Source organism: Aphelocoma coerulescens, chromosome 3 (genome assembly GCF_041296385.1).
Source record: "Aphelocoma coerulescens isolate FSJ_1873_10779 chromosome 3, UR_Acoe_1.0, whole genome shotgun sequence".
Taxonomy (NCBI): Eukaryota; Metazoa; Chordata; class Aves; order Passeriformes; family Corvidae; genus Aphelocoma; species Aphelocoma coerulescens.
In genome coordinates, this window is record NC_091016.1 from 82,605,819 (window position 1) to 82,628,352 (window position 22,534).

At 34.7% G+C, this 22,534-nt stretch overlaps 1 protein-coding gene across 1 annotated transcript in view; it reads right to left on the minus strand.

Annotated features, from left to right (window-relative positions):
* Positions 1–22,534, minus strand: part of GRIK2 (glutamate ionotropic receptor kainate type subunit 2) — a 357,596-nt gene that overhangs the window by 24,286 nt on the left and 310,776 nt on the right. The window contains exon 14 of the mRNA XM_069008590.1: positions 11,408–11,633. Coding sequence (XP_068864691.1) covers positions 11,408–11,633 — 226 coding nt within the window. The remainder of the gene's footprint in view (positions 1–11,407; positions 11,634–22,534) is intronic.

Sequence of the window (22,534 nt, forward strand, 5' to 3'; positions counted from 1 at the left end):
GATATAAAACTCAGTCTCAGCATGCCTCCTAGATAGTGCTTCAATAAGCTCATAATCCTGAGGCAACCATAAAAAACAGTTCTTTCATCAAATTTGTTAGGTACACATTCTTACATTTCAGAAATAATAAATTAACTGCTCAGGCAGTTGAAATTTTCAAATTAGTTTCAATACATGGTTTGACCTGCATAAAAATAAATAATTTGCACTTTTTTTTTTCCCCCATTATGTTCAACTAATGAAGACAAATGCATTAATTTGTTTTAGTTACAGGAGGACTGAAGCTCAGTACTTTTATGCATGTATAAGTGATGAATATTACAGTTCAGATTGTATGAAGGATTACAGACTAAGTGCAGGCAAGCAGAAGAAAAAGGTATTCTGTCTTGGTACATGGTTTCCTATTTATTTCTACAGAGACAGATTTGTTTATATGTCTCATCTCCAAGGACCGGTAAAAAACTTTCATTATATGTAATTTGTATGGTCTGAAGGTAATAAGTAGCTTCAAAAGAACTAGGGTGTCTTAACAATAAAACCAAATTACTGCCTAGAATTATTGTTATTACTTTTATTATTACTACGACTACTACTTTAGATCTTGGAAACTACAGGCAGGGGGAAAATGTTTGTATGCTGAATATTTATATTCAACGTGCCAAAAAAATTTGAAATTAAATAAGAGTGTATAATATATACATATACATTAAAAAAATATGGACAGTTTTTAAGTAGAGTACTGGATTGTGAGATGGAAATTTTTCTCCAGGAACATTACTTTACAGCAGGTAACAAAGATGGCTCAGATACCTTCAGTGTCCCACACAATATCAGCAGGAAATAGCTACAGAGTCTGAAATCACGACAATGATTAAACTGACAGCCAGTGTTGACTGTTGTGTTTTGTACTTTACAGAAGAAATCTGGGAATACATTTGCAACAATGAAAATTTTAAACTTCTGAACTGTTCAGTATTTTCAGATTAGTAGAATTTTTTTTTCAGTTACATCAACCAAGTGTATCATTAAACACTTCAGGGACTAAATTTATATATAATTTACCTTTTATTCTTTTCACTTCTGAAACTGACTGTGTTTTGAAAGGTTTCTGCATCATTCATACCTGTGGCTTTGCTGGTTTTACATAAATATGTTTAATCACATATGTGTAAAAAGAATAGACCTGTTTACCCACCAGAGTCAGACACAACAGTTACTGGAAGAGTAGAAGCAAATCTCACTAACTGTCTCTGTGGAGCCTAAGGTGTTCTTTTTCTTTTATTTCTTCAAACAAGGCAACATATAATTCTGACTTTAGAAAATTTCTTAATGTTTAAGAGAAGTAACAAAAATATTTAAGAAAAAAAACCTGCCCATGTCTCCTAGAAAAAGGTGTCTAAATTATGTTCTGCATTGATCACTGACTGCCAAACGCATGCATTAGTTGAAATAAATGTGCCGGCAAGTCTCAGCCACCGTCCTCACTAGCATTGTTTTCTAGTCTTGCCTGAGATTTAAGGAAAGTTTTCAAAACGACTCTTCAAAACATGTCACTTTTTAAGTTTGGTGGAGGTGTGAAAAGAGAATTATGTCAGGAGACAGAAAGCAGACTTAGCTACTGTAAGGACTTAGCTTCAAAGAGTAAGGAATGTTTAAAAACTCCAAACAGTTACTTTTGAAAAGATCCATGGGTTCCCTTTTTTTTCTTTCTTTTTTAAAAGTATTTAATACAAGCCAGTATTATCCCTTCTTGGGCCTCTCTTGCTACCGTAATGTTCTTTGATCCTTAACCTAGACCTCCAGGAGAAAAGAAAAAGAAGGAAAAAAAAGAAACACCAATGTGAAGGGGATGACGCTCAAGTTTTGCAAACTTTGACATAGAATGAATGGAAAATATTGGGAAAAAAACAGATTTAAACATACGGAAAAGTCACTTTGACATTTCCCCTCTGCACTGCATCTACTCATATCTGTTAAGCTACTGTTTTATTCGTGCTACTGAGAGATACATTAGACCTTTTTGAAACCATCAGAAAGCACAAAAGTCTCTCAGGATTTTCTTCAGACTTGGCCTAAGAGCTTGCTGTGCAGAAATCCCATTTTCTCTTCCACATCCATGTTTGCCTCCTATCACTTCTTCCTTCATACTATGAATAGTTGTCTTCCAGCCTCATTAGCAGCTATGTAGATAAATATGAAAAAAAATAATTTTATGAAAAAAAAATGCACTTTAGGTCACTAAACTAGCTCATATAGCTGTCAGTTTTTGCAAAATGCAGCAGCCCTATGGCAGTTTGATATGAAAGTGAAATTTCAGTCTTACTTTTGTATTTACATGTGTTAGACATAGAAATGTTATGCCTAGTAGTCTTTGTTTTGGGGTTTTTTTTTGTTTCATTTTGTTTTGATTTAATAAATGACCTGGTTCACAGAATCAGATCTATAAATCTTTGCTATCCTTGTTGTTTCTAATAGAATTAAATTAAAATTAGAGGAAAAGGCTGAAAATGTGCAGGAATGTTTGTGCACCTTTGCAGGACCAGTGACGAGCACCATAGAATGGCAGCATCAAGCATGTAAAAGCCTCTTGTCAAACACGTCTTTAAGGAAAAAGTCTTTCCCTTCAAATCTGTCTCCAGAGAGCAGTTGGAAAAGCAAGGAAGAACTTCATCTTCTTACCAAGAAGAAAAAACTCTGTCAGAACTGAACATTGGCAAGAATTGAAGTAATGTGATTGGTCTGATTACCTACAATAAAACATATTGGGAATACCAAGTAAGCTGAAGGCACTCAGTTTTTCCAACCCAATAGTTTGGGAGCATCTAGTAACCTTTCTAAGTGTAAAAGAAAAAAAAAAAAAGACATAAGAAAAAGGAAAAAGAAAAAGACAAGGGGCAAAAGGAAAAAGGAAAGAGAAGGAGAAAGAGGAAAAAAGAGAAAATAAACTGCATAAAAAGTGGTATCCAAGGAATAGAATAGAATATTTCAGTTTAAACTGACCTAAACAATCATTTAGTCTAACTGACTGACCAATCCAGGGCTGACCAAGTAAAAGTACATTGGTAAGGACATTGTTCAAATGTCTCTTAAACATTGATAGGCTTTGGGCATCAACCACCTCTTTAGAAAGCATGTTCCAGTGTTTGACTACCCTCTGGAGGAAGAAATGCTTCCTAATATCCAGCCTAAACCTCTCCTGGTGCAGCTTTGAACCATTGCCACACAACCTATTCAGACATGCTATTGTAAATATCAAAGCTCTGGTCTTTTAAAAGCTAGACAAAACCTAGAGGACAACATCCTACATATCTATAGGATATTCACACATTTACAAGGCATTTACTCTTATTTTATCTGCTTTTTATTTTACAGGCAAGCCCCAAAAGTAAACTAAGTTTTAGATGATTACGAAAAAAAACAGGTTGCAAAATTTGTCTGGAATAATAAATGCAGAAAGGAAGGAGGCTGACTGAACTCCAAAGGGAGAGTTAAGACTATTCTTTCACTTGCTGTTGCATATTTAGGAAATGAATCATTTATTTGTTTGTATTTTTAATATATTAAGTTGTAATATTTGAAATTACAAGCATCTATTAAAAGGTCTGTCTTGAGTAATTTATATTTCCCACTGTGCCTGATTTAAAATTTTCTATATTTGGAAACATGTCACTAAAAAAGGCAGATAGTGAAATATTTTGTAAAATACCTGCGTTAAGAACATGGTCAGGTGAGTTGAAAAATTTCAGTATTATAACATAAATTTTTGCTGTGAACACTTTTTCTAGGTCACTCCCCGGAGACAGAGCTGGCAATATAAATCAGCTGAATTTATACATGCCTACAGGATACAACATTATAATTGTTATACATTTGCTGATTAAACTATTTATTTGTTTAAATTCTCTTTGAATCCAACAGCCTTTCACTGAAGTAGGAACAACGCTATTGTATTTAATTTATTAATGGCTTGGATAAATATAAATAATTCATGAAGTCATATTCCTAGGGAAGGCATCAAGTAGCAGATCATAAATTATTGTCTGAAACCCTTTTTTTTTTGCAGTGAAATCTTTAATTTAAGTGAGTGGAGTGTAAAATACTCTTTTTAGATTCTATGTCTGATGAAATTATATTAATTTTACTGTCTTCAAAATGCACACACTCCAAACAACATTTTAATTACATGCTACACAGCTGATTGAAATTCAAAAAATTACAAAAGAAAGGAAACTAACCCCACTCTTGGCTCTGATTTTACAAAAAATAAAATTTAAAAATGTTAAGATTGGCTACATTATGCAAAAGTATATAAAGAAATTTCTACATTCAAGTGATGTACATTAGTTGGCCAAAGAGATTTTTTTGGAATTCATGTGTGAGTGGGCACATTTTTGAGAATCTCCTAGAACAATGCACTGTGAAAAATATAATTTTTTCTGTGAGAGGTAAAAATGTCCTTTAAAAAAAGACATTTTATTTGATATTTCATTTGAATTTACAGAAAAGAGAACTTCACTTTAAAAGGCACCTCTGAATCAATAGAACATGAGAACCTTGAAGTTTTGTTTCGTACTTTGAACTTAAGTGAGCGTGCTGATATCTGGGGCCTGCAGCCAATTCATCTCTCTTGGAAGGCTGTTCATTTTATTCTTATACTTTTCTTTTTGACATGTGAGGTATAACTTGCTTGCATCAAAGTACTTGCCAAATTTCTATTTTTAATTCATAAATATACCCTGTGCAGATCTATTTTATGCACTTATATGAATAAATTTTCATACCTGTGTCTGTGTTACTATTGCAAGTTCTTATAGCTTTGTATAATGGGTATTTATGCAAGACTTATCTTGGCAATGACATGCTGGACATGTTGACCCCAAAATATATCATTTAACATCATTCATATCCTGAGAGATGTATTTTGTCCCCATGCACAGTGAAGAGTCTCTATATAGTCAGGGGAGTGCACTTTTTATTTTTTAGCAATTTTTGAGTTAACAATTAGCTTTCAAAAATCTGAGTGTTAAACTCTTTCTAGCATTTTTCAGGGCATCTTGGTAGTCCATCAATATGGAAGAGCCAGTGATACAAAAAGTGATATGCTCTAGAAGAAGGAGTCATATCTTGATCACAGGTGAAAAGTTAATCAAAAAACCTTGTACAAGTGAAGAGATTTGTGTAACAGATTCAAAGATTCTTATTATATTTTGCTACTGAGGCATTATTAATATTAATAGCAGAATTTGATTGTATTAACTTCACAGGAATAAAGGATAAAGAAATGTATATTTCACCTTTTTCTCAAACTTTCTCTTGCCTCACCATTATCAGGTGTTATAAGAACATCACTGCTACACCACTGAAGCCCCCTCTTAGCCTGATTCTGCAATTTTCTGCAGTTCAGCAACAGAGAAACATTAGAGAAATGACTAATTTCTTCTACACACTGTATCTCTCAAGCACTATTTTCCATTTTGTATTTCTTAAGAGCTAGAAGAAATATATGCAATTTTTAAAGATTACTTACACATACCGTTTTTCATTTTCAAAATGTCAAAGGCATCATTTTGCATATATCTCCACACATACAGAGTTTGTCTGGCATATACAGACAGGATAGTCCTCATCTGCCACATAAAGGCAGATGATCTGAAAAGTGCATGCTCAGTAGATCTATTCATATGGAATCAGTTCCAAATATTCACTTGCCAGCCATCTATGTGCTCCAGGTTCAACATAGAAGCAAGTGGCAATTCAGTAGAAAATCTGCCCAAACCAGATGGGAAGTAGCCTGCTGTCAAACATGCTGAAGAGAAACAGGAGTTTAGGAAAGAAATAAGAACCTGAAACCATCCCAGATATATGAAGTTTGGTTTTTCCAAAAGATGTGTTCATCTATGTTCCTTCCAATTGCAAAGTAGAAAATAGAAAAGGAAAAAAAGAAAAAAAAAGAAAAAAAAAAAAGAAAAAAAAACAGAAAAGTGAGAAGTAGCTTCACAGACCATTGAGGCTTTAATATAAAGTGCATAGAAGCTACATTTCTAACCTTTCATGTGGTTTGCTTCACAATAGCAACAATGTTAGTAAATATTCATTATGGAAAATAGCATTTGTCTCTTAATATTACTTTGTTTTACAGTATGTTGACCATAGGAAAGTCATATTAACTGTGTTTCAGTAGGACATAAAAAGTAGCTTTTTGGATAGCCCAGGTTTTCTTGAAAAAAATGCTACAATTTCTGTCTGATAGGATGACCATAAGCATGTGAGTGTATCATAAACATTTAGGAACTCTTTGCAATGGTAGATTTATCCCAACTGGGCTTTATTCAAGAACAAACCAAACTTTAAACACTTCTACCAGGCGTGATGATGAAATGGGAAATTGAAACTACTAGAGATGATAATAAACACTTTAGAGTATCTGAAATGGAAAGAATAATTTGGACTGCCTGCCCAAAGGGTTTGTTATCCTTCCCTCCTCCTCTCTCACTACTGCTTTGTTCAGTTCCTTTTTGTGTCTTTTCTCTCTCTCTTTCTTCTTCCCTCTTCCCTTCTTCCCTCCCCTCCTTCCTCCCTTGAACATCAATATTGGATGCTGAGGTGAATACCCCCACAAACACAAATTCCTACCACTAAAAGAAATTTATGTGTGTTTCTAATAGATAACTGTGGATGATACATATCCATATTATTAGAATATGTTAGATAGAAATCAACTCTACACCATGTTGAAAACTGTATGCAAATAGTTTTCCTCTCTGACAGATTCAGTGATGAAGAACACAGAATGGGCAAAACAGTGCCTCCTGGTAAAACATACCAGAATAAAGCAAATAAAAACCCCTTGCGTGTGGATCTTCAAACTGGAAGATAAAAAAAAGAAGCAAACAAATGTCCTCTAGCAAAGCAAGCGTTATACTCTTGGTTACAAAGCTATAAACAATGTTGTAAAGATAGAAAACAAAACAAACACGACCTCTTACAAGGTTCTATCTTATCTGCTCCAAAGTATCAGTTGCTATCAAACATCTCATCCCAGGTCTGTTGTCTTTACATTATACGTCAAGATTTTTAGCCTAGTACCAGAGGTGGCTGACTGAAAATGAATTCTGGTTTATACAAAACTTTAATTTAAAAATACGTATCATGAGAATCAGTCATTGTATGCATAACTCACCACATTCACTCTCCCTATTTTATATTTCACTGCAGCAAAGAATTCTGCCTTGCATCTATTTCAAGCATCACTGTGTCTTGTTGATTTTAAAGATGTACACTGATTCTGACCATCCTATTTTATGCCAAAAGTACATTATTTCCAATTTCCTTCATCAAAGTTACATTTTTACAATCTAAACTTTGTTTAATCCACTAGTGCTTCTAGAGGAAGTAAACATGTAAACTCATATTTAGCTTCTCCATTTTTTTGGAAGGAACTGATACCCATGTACTGCCTGATCCACTGGGGTTTTTTTCTCCTAATCTTGTGCAACATTCTTTCTCTAAATTTAAAATATTAACATCAGAGAGCTTTTACTGCAATACTCTAAACTGGTGCTATATTTGGGTGGTTGCATTTTCCAGGTGATTATCTTGTCATAAACTGATAGCATATTCTTCTGTTAGGAAAGCTTTTAGCTCTTTTTCTTGTAGCGGCTTACACTCAAGCAAATTATGTTCTCACAAACTATTATTCCATTACCTTCAAAATAATCAAGATATGTTGCACCTACTTCCTTTGGAGCTGTTCTCCAAAAGTAACCATATCCTTTCTACTGTAGTCAACATAAGACCTGTAACAACTGTATTCTACAAATTTAACCTTATGTGCAAATACTTCTGCAATTTCAAGCCACTATTCCAGGAGATAAACTGGATTTTTTGTAAATTTTGCAGATGACAGCTATATCTTCCCAGCACCATGCCTGTAACACCGTACAAAGTTTAAAAAGGGCAAGTGCTGGATTCTGCACCTGGGAAAAGGCAACCCTGGCTGTGTGTAGAGACCAGGGAATGAGAGGCTGGAGAGCAATGCCGTGGAAAGGGACTTAGGGATCCTGGTCAGTGGCAAGTTGAACATGAGTCAGCAGTGCCCTGGCAGCCAGGGGGGCCAACCCTGTCCTGGGGAGCATCAGGCACAGCATTGCCAGCCGGGTAAGGGAGAGGATTGTCCCGCTCTGCTCTGCACTGGGGTGGCCTCACCTCGAGTGCTGGGGGCAGCTTTGATATTAGAAAGCATCTAAATGAGGGCCACAAGGATGGTGAAGGGTCTGGAATAGAAGCCATATGAGGAGCAGCTGAGGCCTCTTGGTCTGTTCAGCCTGGAGGGGACTGAGGGGAGACCTCATTGCAGTTAAAACTTCCTCGTGGGGGGGAAGCAAAGGGGCAGGTACCAATCTCTTCACTGTGGTGGCCAGTGATAGGACTAGGAATGTTATGAAGCTGAGTCAGGGGACCTTTAGGTTTGATATCAGGAAATGGTTCTTTACCTAGAGGGTGGTTGGTAACTGGAACAGGCTCTCCAGGGAAGTGGTCACAGCACCAAACCTGACAGAATTCAAGGAGTGTTTGAGCAATGCTCTCAGGCACATGGTGTGATTTTTAGTGTCCAGTTCAAGTTCATGAGTTGGACTCAATGATCCTGACATGTCCCTTCCAAAACAGCATATTCTGTGATTCTGTGATTCTATGGTTCTATGAACACAAATAGTTCTGTATTGTTCTGCTTTGAGACAAGCTGCTTCTCAAATAGGCAAAAGCAGTAACACATACTTTGTATGTGAAGCCATTACACCGCAGTTTTCCAAGCACTTGACAAGTTACTCTTAGAATTATTAACTCTAAAATGATATTACTCAATTGCATGTCTATAAACTTCTTTCATAGTAATTAAATAACTATGTAATCTACTTCTATAGATATAACCATGTCATAAGTTCTTTTAACTTCTCCAGAATTATTTTTTCCTGTAGAAATGAGATTAGCTATAATGCATGAGAATATTTTGCATTATCCACTGTTCTGTAATACTTTTTAGCTTCAATAAAGCAAAATATTTAACAAAAGTTTTCTGACAGACACCATGGAAATGCTTCTTCATAAGGATTTCTTTCAAATATATATGTGCAAACTATGCATCATTCTAGCAGAGGTTGCACAATCCCTTTCTTCTGAGACTGTGCACCTAACACACAGGATATAAACCCATTATAAATGTCAGCTCTCTCAACAGTATTTTATAGATACTGCCCAAATATTGGATTCATCTCTTATTCTTAGCTGTTCTGGGAAAGCCCAAGATGCTCTTTTTTTATACCTTCTTTGTTTTCTGAAAAATTTTACTTTACATCCTGTTTTACATTCTGCTTTATTTCCCCTTATGAAGCTGTCATCTTTTTTCAAATCTTTCTTCAACTTCTTAAGTTTAGCACTGTTTCACCTCTTATTTTACCTCCTTTGGTGATCACTGATTCCTGCAGGTATGTCCTCTATTTGTTTCATCTTGATTCAAGACAACTGTCAGCTCACATACCCCCTTGTACAACACTATTACTTCTCTTGACACAGATAATTTGTTGTTACTTGGAATCTTGAGGGTGAATAAGAGCTGAATGATGTCTTTGATATGACTCAAAGTTAGTGAAGAAATAGTGCCTACTCTCCCTATATGAAGTAGGGGACAATGACCAACAGAAAGTTTACTTAATTTCCTTGCCTCTTTACATTCAGCATTTCTTCCCCTAAACTTAAACTTCAGAATTCTATTTCTGGATTTATCATTGTTTTAAAGCTGCTTTCTCTGGTGTTTATGATGCTTCTCTGACTTACACATAAACAGAATAATTTCTAGATTGCTTTGGTCTCTCTGATTCCTAGCAGTTTGGCATTTCAATGTCCACTTAAATTTCTGGGGCGTGCTTCAGATGCTTCACAAATTTGCATGCAGATTATTCAAAGATTATAAACCATCCCTAAGATTTTATTTTATCCTTACTAAACCTAAATGGAAGGTGGGTTTCGTCCTCAAAATAACAAAAAATTTTATATATAAGTAAATACAAGATGCCAAAATGACCAGCAGGACTGAAGTCCAGTCCGTTCTGTCGTTTACAAGTCTACAGAATATATCCAGCATTACAAGAGCCACAGTGTGGAACAGGGTGGAAAAATTCATATGAACCAAAACTGGATTCCTAACAACTGTTCAAAGACAGAATGAACAGAATCATAATTCCTTCAGCAGGTGTCCATTACAAAGAAAATTACTGAAATAATGAAAATTTCAAGGATGTTATTGAAGTAGCAGTAAATATATCCCATATATAGGCAAATTTGTATTTGATAATGCTAGATACCTCTTTATCCAAGATATTCCAGTAAACATTATTTCTTAAAATTCCTTTCCATGTGCTTGATTTAAATTACTGGACACAACTTTCCCAGTACAATGATTAGCATATGGTATCAACACAGATAAAAACAGTACCAAACATAACAGCTACCTGAGAAAAAATAAAAACATATCTACATCAACCACAAAATGATAAATTCTTATTAAAAATGAAGTTCAAATATATATTTGCCTGAGAAAGAAGTAAGCAGAACAACCTTACTGTATTAAGTAGAATCATCATGCGGTACTCACAGTCTTTGTGTCACACCCTTTTTATTCCCACCTGTTCCGAAATCTAAAGCCAGATCTTCATCTCATATCCTTAAAAAAATAGCTGTACTCAATGGGAACTCAGTTCTTGCTTAATCCCATTTTGTGCATTCTAGGAGCCAAGCTAGAACCAAGCCAATACCTGTAGTTGACTTTTAATCTTGCAACTAAAATTTTGTACTTATTAAAAAAAAGCTGGCCTGGAAAGCAATTAAAGGATTGGAATTTCCATGCCAATATGTAAAGCCATATCCCACAAGGCTAAATCAAAATTTGTTTTGCCTGTGGCATGGTATGGAATCTTTCCTTCTCTTTTAACAATTTCAGTGATTAGCCCTCTCACTTTAGAAGCATCAGCCACATTTTCTAATGCAAGCCTTCCACTACTAGGGCTTCATTCTCTAAAGACAGAGATCAACATCTTTAAAACTTTTTTTTTATAAAATAAAGTACTGTGACTGTGACAACACGTTGTTGTTGAAGATATCAAGGGCACCACGTAAGGCAAATGTATCGTATGAAAATATCCAACTATTTATAAAGCAACAACCGTTTTCTGTTTGGAAAATACAAGAAAACTAATAAACTTTGACAAAATATGTATTTCTCCTGGTTGGGAAAAAGAAAATAGAGGTAAATGCTCGCAACATAGAGGAAGGAACGGTGTACTGGACTGTATTGTATGCTACTGCAGCAACCAAGATTAACAAACAGAGAACAAGTGGTTGACATATCACCTACCCATGGGAGTTCCAACGCCGTAACCTTTGGAGTCTATCAGGCCTCCAATCTGTGTTAGGTTACAGTTCCTCTGTGTGACGAACTCAATGGTTGTCGACTCCATTAAAAACGCGTAATCAGAGGTAAGCACACGTTGGATACCTTCTTCATTGCTTTTAACAAGTACTGACTGCCTCCTGCTGCTCATGAAGGCCCACATCTTGTCATAAGTGGAGATTTTGGATTTCTGAAAGACAAATATTAGATGCAGTATGAATGAGAATAATATGCTTATAAGAGTAAAAGCAAATTCTCAGTTTGCACATTTCTCTCTTCTCAGATTTTACTATATGTCAGGTTTTACCGAGGCAATTTTCTAAGGGGGTCTGTGCCTTTCATCTCATCTGTACCTCTCATCTTCTCCATGTAAAAATAAACGACAGACTGTCAAATGTGAAATATCTGTTGTTGATCGGTTTTTATTGTTTATATATTTTTATGCAAGAGGAAGGCCTACAAGTACTTCAGGTCAGTGGAAAACTATTAAGTATTTAAAACTCTAGCATAAAGATAATCAACTATGTTGTTGAGTTTTTTAGGAGAATCTGTGGATTCTGGCACAAGTGAAATTTCACTCTTATTTCAATCACTCAGCTGAACAGTTCTGAAAATCTAATGCACAATGTGTCAATCTGAAGTAACCAAAGCACTTACAGATGGCAGTGTATGGAGAAAGTCGTGAAGGAGAGGGAAGATAACATTTTATCTATCATATATGACAAAAATACTTGGAGAAAGATTTTAGGTAAGAGATAATATCACTCTCTGGTCATAACAATGCTAGCTTGCCTTACAGAAATTGTCTACTGGAAGTCCTAAAAATTAATATGTGTTTTCTGATTTAATATTTCCAGAATACAAAGAACTGTTTTGGTTGGAAGGGAGTCAGTAATTTGGGACAAAGGAGTCAGTAGTTTGGAAGAAATTTATGCTGTGCAACTACAAAAGAGTTGCTTCCTTTTTTTCACCCGCGGATCTTTAAAAAGAAGATAATTACTTTCTCTCATTTTTGTAAAACACCGTGTTTAAGAGATCATAATGACTGGATAAACTGAAGGTATTAGAAATACTGAACATTTTATAACACATTTGCCCCATCTGTTTAATAACACAGCAAACTCAAGATGTATCAGAAAATGTTCTGTAATGTTAAATTTTGCCTAGTAAATACCATGTGAGCACTAGTTTTATCAGACTTTTTAAGGTGTCTTTCCTCTTTTAATGTCATCCTCAAAGATATTTCTGCCATCAGCTCTGGTAGAAATACTAAACAAGGATTGACACTACAAATATGTCTGAAGTTCAGCTGATTGATAACCAGAAATTCTGACTCAAAAGAGAATTAGCAGTGTATGTGGAATGAAAAGAACATTTATTTAGAAAAAAGAGACTACTTTCTCCCCCTGCTGAGAAAGAATCCAAGAGTTCTTTTACTACGCTTGAGGACTTAACAAATCAAGCATTTGAACTAAGTCTAGTGTCAATGCTAACAAAACTGAAGACTTTTAGGGCTCTGCATTATGTGCATTGTTACTGTACTGAAAAGAGTCGGGGCCTGATTGCAAAAGATGTTAGTAACAATGAAAAAGGAAAACATTTTTCTTCAGAATATTCTGTGAATAGAGATGACCAAACAGATAGGGTCTCTCCTCATAGCATTTCTTTTTAATCAAATAACCCTTGGAAGCATTTAATATTACACTGTGGTATAATATACTTCAAGCAACACACATAGGTCTGTAGGAATCTAACATACTATGTAATGCAGACAGGGTGGAAATAAATGTTTTCCAGTATTTGTAAAATTTTACCAAGAACCCATTATTTAATTCTTTTATCATACAGTCTTAACCCCAGTAAATATTTTAGCCACTACAAATAATCTGAGCAGTATAAAACATTGGCAGAGAAAACAATTTTAGTAAATGGTTACATGCACATTGCTGACACATGCTGAAGGAAAAAAAAAAAAAAGAAAAACCAAATGAGATACAATAGAAAAAAAGAATGAAGTGTAATACATAAGTATTTTTCTATTTTTGTTGAGAAAAAAAAATAAACTCCGGGATGAAAAAATATCAGCAAGGGAAATGGTTGCTTTCTACTCAGTCATTAGAACATGTGAAAAAATACAATATCCTGTAAAGGACAGTGTTCATATTATGATGACTGATTGAATCAGCTAGGATGAAGCCACTGCTACTATTGAAAAGAAAAAAGGTCATCAACAAAATCAGAGAAAGCTCCTGCACAGAACAGCTCATTTACTGGAATAATTAAAACAAAAACGTTAAAACACTCTACACATGATTAACGAGACTTTAGAAGAGAACACAAAACCTAGAATATCAGTGCACATGGCTCACCACTGTAAAGTTAACAGTGATATCTCAGTTTTCTCATATAGGCAAAACATTACAATGTTTTTGCACTACTTTCTTCCCCCTCTGAAAGCTGAAATTATGCCAGGGAAAAATGCCATTTTACTTTTGAACCCTATGTTTGTTTGGTTTTTTTTTTGTAATGCACAAGAAGGTTTTTTTTCAATCTTAAATTAAAAAACCTTCATCATTTGATTTAGGAAAATATAACCACAGATAGTTGTCCTATGTTTGCCAAAATATGCAGCAGACCCATTGATGAAAATCAAGAAGTCAGAAAAATCAAAAGCATCAGAAACCCATTTGACATTGAATTAAAGAAAATGACACTCTAATATGCTTCTAGTGGTTATGACTGTATCATTCATACTGTTAGAAGCAGATGCTGCAATTTACATTATGTTTCCACCTTCTTTCACTGTGTGCAAATCAATCTGGTTAATCAACCTATATACTCCATCAATGCAATGTATTATTTCATCTGGGTTAGTTCACCATATTGTTTCATCTAACTGGAAACCACTGTCGGGAAATCCAACTTAACTTGAAATCAACCAGAAATGATGTCTGTCTAAGATAACTTGTGGTGACATGATTTACTATGCTTGTGTTCCCTCAGGAATGCTGGAGACAATGCAGAGTAGTAAGAAAGCTGCCTATGACTTGAATTTCACTGGAAGAAAAAAAGAGAGCTAACTAATAGGAAAACTGGAAATGAAAAGATTAAGCAAATCTAGAAAGTCATCTCAACATCAAACCCATTGCATAAAATGGTAGCCCTCACACTGACATTCAGAGGATACTGTCAGTGTCATACTCAGCATTCATAAATTAAACATTATTGGAAGATAACTGTGCTTTTCAGGGACCACAAATGCAACCATGGCAAAGGCTCTAAGTTAGTCATAGCCTAATGTGATGTATAAATATGAGTCTGGAAACAGAATGAGTCATTGTCAGTAATGTGTTACTTACTGCTCCATCCTGGAGCACTGGCTTGGAAAGAAATATCTGAGCAGCAGGACTTTGGACCACAACATATCAGGATGTTGAATAAATGAGAGAATAAACAAGGATCAAAGTATGTGGAAGCAGACCTCATGATACAAGTCAGGATTGGATAAATGCACAGTAATAATATGCCAGGCTAATTCTGACATTTCTCTATGAAGGAAAAATTACAGATCCATTAATAGAGATTTTTATTTTAATAATAGCTTACACCTTCTTTCCTGGATTCTAAAAGCATTTCGGTGCCTCAGAAAATACTTCAGCTTTGCTTTCACCCATGCAATATTGAAACTCAAAAGGCTGCAGTAACTAAGGAAAGATTGAAGGTAATTAAGATTACATTTTGAGAAAAAAAATTTTAAAAGTCATCAACCTAGTTCTGATATACTTTATGAAAGCACTCACCACCCCATGAGAACTAAATCATCTCAATCATTATGTCAGGAAAAAAACCCACAGATTCCCAATGCTACTACAGTATTTTCTATTTATGACACTATGTATAACAGCTTTGCGATTTTTGTTTTCCTGAGCATTGCAGGCTTAGTGGACACAAGTCACTTTTCCTAAAGTTGATTCATGGATTTTTTAAAGCCTAAGGAACAATGTCCATTCATTATGACCATCTGTAATGGACAGACTATGACACATCACTTCTGAGTGACTTCACCAAGCTCATCACTTAGGCATCTGCAATGCCAAAAAGAATGACATGTGAAAAGAGATTTCAAAAGGACCAATCTGTATTAGCCTTATCAAGGTGTCCAACATGGTCTCTCAAAACATCTTTGATGACAAACTGGAAGGATAAGGACTGGACAGATGGAGCAGCTACAGGTGGCTAACTGGCAACGGAAGTCATGGTTAACAGCTCAAGGCCAGATTAACATCTTGTCAAGATCTGAGTATCTTGAGGGTCAGTCCTGATACTACTCAGTATCTTTATAAGCAGTTGGGAAAATGGTATGGAAAGCATCCTCATCAGGTTTGTGGATGACATGAAAGAGAGAGGAGAGGTAGAAATACTGAAAGAAAGAACTACCATGCTGATAGGTCACAAGAGGCTTGGAAATTAGTGTAACAGAAAATGCATGAGGTTTAAGAAAGATAGATTCAAAGTCTATCCTTGGAAAAAGTAATCCCAAGCATCCATACTAGCTGGGAATTGACTGGTGGGAGTGAATTGTGGCTGAAAAGGATTTATGGTCCCAAGAAGACGGCTAGCAGAACATGAGTAAGCAGCCCATCTCTGCAGCAGGAAAGTAAACTGCAGGCAACATCAGCAAGACTATAGCCAAGCCCAGAACAAAGGAAATGATTAATCCACAATACTTGGCACTTGTCAAATCACACCAAGAATGCTGTGTCCAGTTTTTGTTCTCTGAGTTCAGAGACATGATAAAATTAGACAGTATCCACCAAAGTGATCAGAAGATTGGAGATCTTAACTCACAAAGAAAAATTTATGGAAATGTTGTTCCTAGAATGGAAGGATTACAGAGAATCTAATCACCTTCTTCCATTACCTAAAGAGAATGTTAGAGAGAAGCTGAAGGTACTTGCTTCATTCGGATGCATGGTAACAGGATAAGAGGCAATAGCCAGAGCTGCTAAGGGGAAATTCTCTGAGTATATAAGGAAAAAATTCTTCACCATGAGAAAAACTAAGTGTTGGAACACATAGCTCACAGAAGTAGTAGAATCAGCTCACTGGAAATATTGACACAGTTTAATGTAACTCTGAATAAGTTAATCTAACTCCATGCACTCTGAATAAATTAATTTAACACCATGCTTTCAATCAAGAAAGCAGACCTCCTCTTACAAGAGTAAGGGACCTGTAGAGATGCCTTCCAACTTTGAGTTTTCATTGATTTCTTTGCTTCTTTATTGGCATGAACTTAGGTACAGTAATTAATAAGAATTTCTGGGGACTCTTCAAATTTGACCTTGAGCAATTTCAAGAAAACAAACCAAAATATATCATTTCCTGTTTTGGAAAAAAAACCCTAACCAAACAAGAACAAAAGAAACAAACCAAACAAACCCCAAAAGCATTGTGAATTTATGTAGTTCCTACATCAAAAGAAAGGCAAGCCCATCATTATCCAGAGAAGTGTGTTTTCTTGTCTTTTTTTCTGCTTCATTCCTTTGAAAGTCAAGTAGAATTTTTCATAAAATTCTCCAATTGTTTCATACATGACCCTTTGGAGATCCTGAACATGAGTACAGGAATCTAAACTTAACAGTTCATATAGTAAGTCATTTTATTAATTCCTTATTCTTTTCTTGTAAGTATGACATTTTGTTTTGACATATGCCCTAAATCTACACAGCTGTGAAATAAACTAGAAAATACATTTCTGATGTTCTTAATAATGGCAAAAGCATTCATGTATCTCTTTTTTTTTTCTAAACCTAAGAAGGCTAGATGTCAAATTTAGGTGAAACAAATACTATAGGCCATCCTCTTATGGCTCATAGATGTTCTAAAACATCAGGGATATGTCTCCAGTATTTTAGGCTACACAGGATTAGTACCATTAATAGAGAGATCAACAAAGTTAATTAATGGAATACATTTCAAATCATAGTGTGGCAAGCTTAAAACTGAGAGAACAAACAGCCTAAGGTGAAGAATATTTTAGGAATCCTGTAATTCTAAAATATTATAAATACAGCAAAACTCAATGATAAGGCTTTCTGAAAGAATTTGAACACTAGCATAAATGAAAATAAATGGTACAGAAACATAAAAAGACTGTTCACCTGCCTGTAGTCTCACCAAATGGAAATTTGTAAAGGTTGATTGCTACTGTTGAAATACCTATCAATGATCAATGATGTGTTTTCTCTATTGTTTACTTCATATACTTTATTGTTTCTGTAATATGTATCTGTGTACACTGGTCCACCTCTCCCAGGTCTTAATATGAAACTGAATTCTTTGGAACTGGGACTGTTTTCTCCAAACAACTCAGTGTTTCTGAAGTGGAAAACAATGTCCATTACTGGGACTTCTGAACTAAACAGTAATACAAGCATATAAGTAATAAATAATAATAAATAAATAAAATAAGTAATACAAGGAAATAATGACAAATATAAGAATCAGAATAAGAGACAATACTTCTTATTAATTTTTTGGTTTTACACACTTAATTTTTAGCTTTCACAAATCACTACACATCTTGTTGAAGATAGTTTGTTTTGAATAATACATTTAAATTTGTTTTAATAACCAAAATAATTTCTAGTTTCTTATAAGTCTTAGCTAATTCTACACTCCAAAACTAAGTGCTGATTTTGAGGCAGATAAAGCAGTATAATTATTCATTTTGGCATAGCTGAGTACGTTAAAACACAATTTGGTCTTAATTGCATATCTGCACCTGATGCCTCCACAGGATACTACGATGCTATGCACAATCCAAACTCTGCATTCAGATAGTTGTAGTGCACAGTTTTGAACCACTGCTACAGGATAAGGCATAGTTTTTACAGGGCTAATCACTAGCACCTGAAGTAGCCTGAAAACATTGTACCTTACTCCAGGTTTGCTGGACAGCAGACCAGACTTAAATCAGCTTAGCTGTCCTCTATCACCCAACAGATAAACATAATTCAGGTGGGCTTCTGAGTATCATCTAATTTTTTGAACAATTTAACCACTAGCTATAAATACTGATCTCTTTAATACCTAATACCATATTTTCTTTATTGTCTTCTATTAGACTAGCTTCTTCTCAGTCATCACAGAAAAATGAAAAAGACACTCTCCTTTTTCATCCTGGTCTCATTCACTCTAACCCTTTGACCTCAGAGTATTACTTTTCTATTTTTTTTTTCCCTATTTTTTCAGAACCACTGAGGCCTGAAAACCCCTAAGTGAACCAGACAATTTAGATTTTGTTGTGTCGGCATAAAAACAATAAAACCAATGCATACAGCGTTCTCTCCTCTGTAAAGGCAGTTTTTATGGTCCATAGAGCACAAATGAAAAAAGGAAAGGTGTTTCTGCCAAGAATAGTGCTATAAGGAATGAAAAATGCAGTGCTCTGAGAGAGACATTTTCACTCTTGCCCTGATTGTGCTGACTTTTTGTTTTAATACCCAAAGATTTTGAACAAATGTTAAATATTTGAAGCAACTTACGGTTAAAAAAAACCCAAACCCTAATGCTATTGAAATAAGTTTTTGCTATCAGCTTTGACCTGGAAATAAGACTTCATAGCTCCAAAATCACTAATGGATTTCAGAGAACTTTCTTGCCTTTTACACCAGAATGTTATATAGTCCTCTACTGAATAATAACTAACATCACAAGGGTTCTTGTTGTAAAATACTGTGAAACATGACAAGTGTGATATATCTCACACTTCTGCAGGTTTCCTCCTTTATAAATAGGAATAAGAATTTAATCAAACTTAATCTGTTTCTAAAGCATATCCTATATTCTGGATGTTTGTAAAGATAAACCTATTTCTGTTCACTCTGCCTGTTCTCAGATACAAATTGCGCATACAGAACTCCACACTTCATTTGCACTGTATCTGAAAACAATCTCCTTTCCCAAAAGCACTGACTGCATAGTTTCATCATTGGAACTGAGCATGAAGATCACAAATGTTACTTTAAATATTACCTCAAATAGAGTAAGAATTTCCCAAAATGCCACAATTTTAACAGATGTATTCTCACTGCATCTATAGTTGTATAAGAGATATTTGTGCAATATTCAAAGCACAATTAAGATGTGCTGTGCTCACAACCGTTGCTGTTTAGATTTGATATAAACTTATTGGGCAGCATTAGAAGTCAAACTTGGCATTGCTTTGGTCACAGATCTCTTTGAATGGGCAGAAGAGATAGAAAGCCTATTAATTATTATTTACCTTTTTGTTCCCAAAAAACCCCAGTTAAAAATAAATATTGTTTCATTGTCTTCACAGGTTTCAAAGACTTAATGGAATTTCCACTGTCATTATTTTCCTAATAGCACCACTCAAGCAGCAGCAGTAGCATTAGCTATTGCTTGTAATGATAATCATCAAAATGAGCCTCGTTGCACAGACAGATTTTTGGGGATTTTTCTCCCAATAAGTTCACCTATCAGTTCTGTTGACAGACATAACAAAATTCTTTACATCCAAAATGGCCAATAATTTAAAATATTTATTCACAAAATATCCCATATAATATATTTGCTATCTATACATTAGCATCAGCCACCACTGAGGTATTTTGCAGTGGGATTTGGGTTTAGCATTCTGTGATTTTTATTACATAGAGTAAATACCAACCACATTGGACCATATGTGCTAACAGCTGAGTCTTTCTCTGTGCTTTTCTGACCTTGGTGACTAGAAAATTGGAGTTAATTCAGGCAAACAGGATTGATGCCATATGTGGTTTTTATCAAAGGTGTAGAGGAGTGGTGGGATACTGATCAGAAGAATTTTTTTGTTAACAAATCTGTCAGATTTTGAAATAATTCTGGCAGTTTTATCTTTAAACACCTTTAGTCTCCTAAACAACATACTTGAGAAGATAAGCAACATAACGCTTAAGGAGCTGCTTTCCTCCAACAATAGAAAGAATAAATAAAAGAAATAATCGAAAAGATCTGGAATTAAAAGTTACAGTAAAAGACAGAGGAACTTTTCAGCCAGACTGGTTCCTGCTGAATACATTATGAAAAATTAATCTACACACATAAATGAATTTACATGTTTTCTGTTAATGATCCATACAGAAAACACAGACAATAGCAGAGTTATAAGATATAGTTGTAAGTATTTTTTTAGTACTGATATATAGAGTCGCTTCCCAACGAACCAGAAGTTGATGGAGAAAATTGCATTGCTGACAAAATCATACAACATGTCAAAATTTAGAGTAAAATACAATTAATGTGTTTATTTGCATGCTGCAATTTGGACATCTGTAGTAAGTGAGTCCAGGCAGTATAAATGTAGTTCAACAGAGAAAGGGATATCGTATAGCTTTTGAAGGTTAAGTTCTACAAAGGCTCTGCTTTATTTATAATTGGGAACAGGCAGAACAAATGTATGGCAGAACCAGGGGGAAAGAATTCACTTTCCAATATTATTAACTGGTCTATTTGAATTCTTTTCACAAGAATTGCTCAAAATTAACAGCAATAAAGTAATTGAAAATTTCCAATGAATGAAAATGTGAAAACTAATTACCAGCTTGTTTGACCACCCAGTGATTTAAATCAGTCATGTTAGTATTAAATAATACACTAAAACTCAGTCATAGATTATTCTAAGATTTCTGCAGCTAATCCTGTGCTAATTACTTAATTATTGCTCATTACAAGTGCCTTAATATATAACTGAACTGTTCAGAACCAGTCTTGGGGAAAAAAAATGTATCATTTTAAGAAGCACTATCATGTGTGATCTTCTGAGACTACTGAATCCAAAATTCCCCTATTTCATATATTTTTGTAGAGGAAAAACAAAGGTAAAACTGTGAAAAGTTCATGCACTGTCATTTCCACTACCCTATATAAACTGAAGAAACTTGTGCTGCTCAAAATCTGACTATAAATACATAGTTTGCATTTTCAGTAAAACCCTGGGTACTATACCTTTAAGTTAAGTTGAACTTTAAATTGCAAAAGCAATTTTAATTTGAACACATTTAACATTGGCTGTAGGAACAGATACTTATTCCTGTGACAACAGTGAAGTGCTCTCTCATGTTTGCGCCAGGAAGTGTCTGTCATATGGTATGGCCTCAACATTGCAGCCTTAAAGATGTAGATGTTCTGTTCACATCAGTTGCCCTGAATTCTTGGAAAGATCATGGTGAAAAGCACTGCCACCTCTTATTTCTTCCCATTTGCAGCATTTTCTCCATGCACTTTATGATGCAAACAGAGGTCCAACAGTAGTCTTATTAAACATTATCTTCAATTACAGAAATCAGAGTTAAAATGGTACTAATATTGAGCTATATCAGCCAGAACAAGGAAATAAGTAGTTGGGCTGGGATGACCTCCCCTCAATCCTTACTTTTTTTTTTCTTATGTGAGCAAAAACCTGAAATTTCAGTGATAAACCAAACTTTCAAAAAAGTTTCAAGAAAGTTTTAGCTAATAGTGTATTAGGAACAAAGTAAACAGAATGATGGAAAAAATGAGAGAGAAAAATTTCATATCAAGTTCAGTTGGCAAAAAAAATAAGATAATAAGAAGAATCAAAATTTAAACATGGAATTTTTTTATTTGGGGAAAAAATATATACTTTTATAGATAATTCGTCAGCTGACATAAAAATTTTCTCTGCTACTCAGGAAGAGTACATCATGTGAGATGTATCCAGAGATACCTTAGCGACATTTTTAGCTTTCTAACTAAAAATTTCTACTGATTTTCATGTAGAAGATTTTTTATTATTGACTAAAATATTATTCGACATTGATGTACTTATAGCTCGACATGGTAAAAGCAATTACACTTTATAATCCATGCATTTTGGGAGCAGAACGGAATTTTTTATTAATAATGAAATGTTTTAAACATGGCTGGAAGTAATTAGACTGTGATCTCTGACATCCATGTTATGAAATACAGTCAAGAGAAGGAACAGATATTTAAAAATTACTTATGTGGTCTAGTGGAAAATCTATGTGCCATCAGAAAAATATTATGTGAGCTGGTATG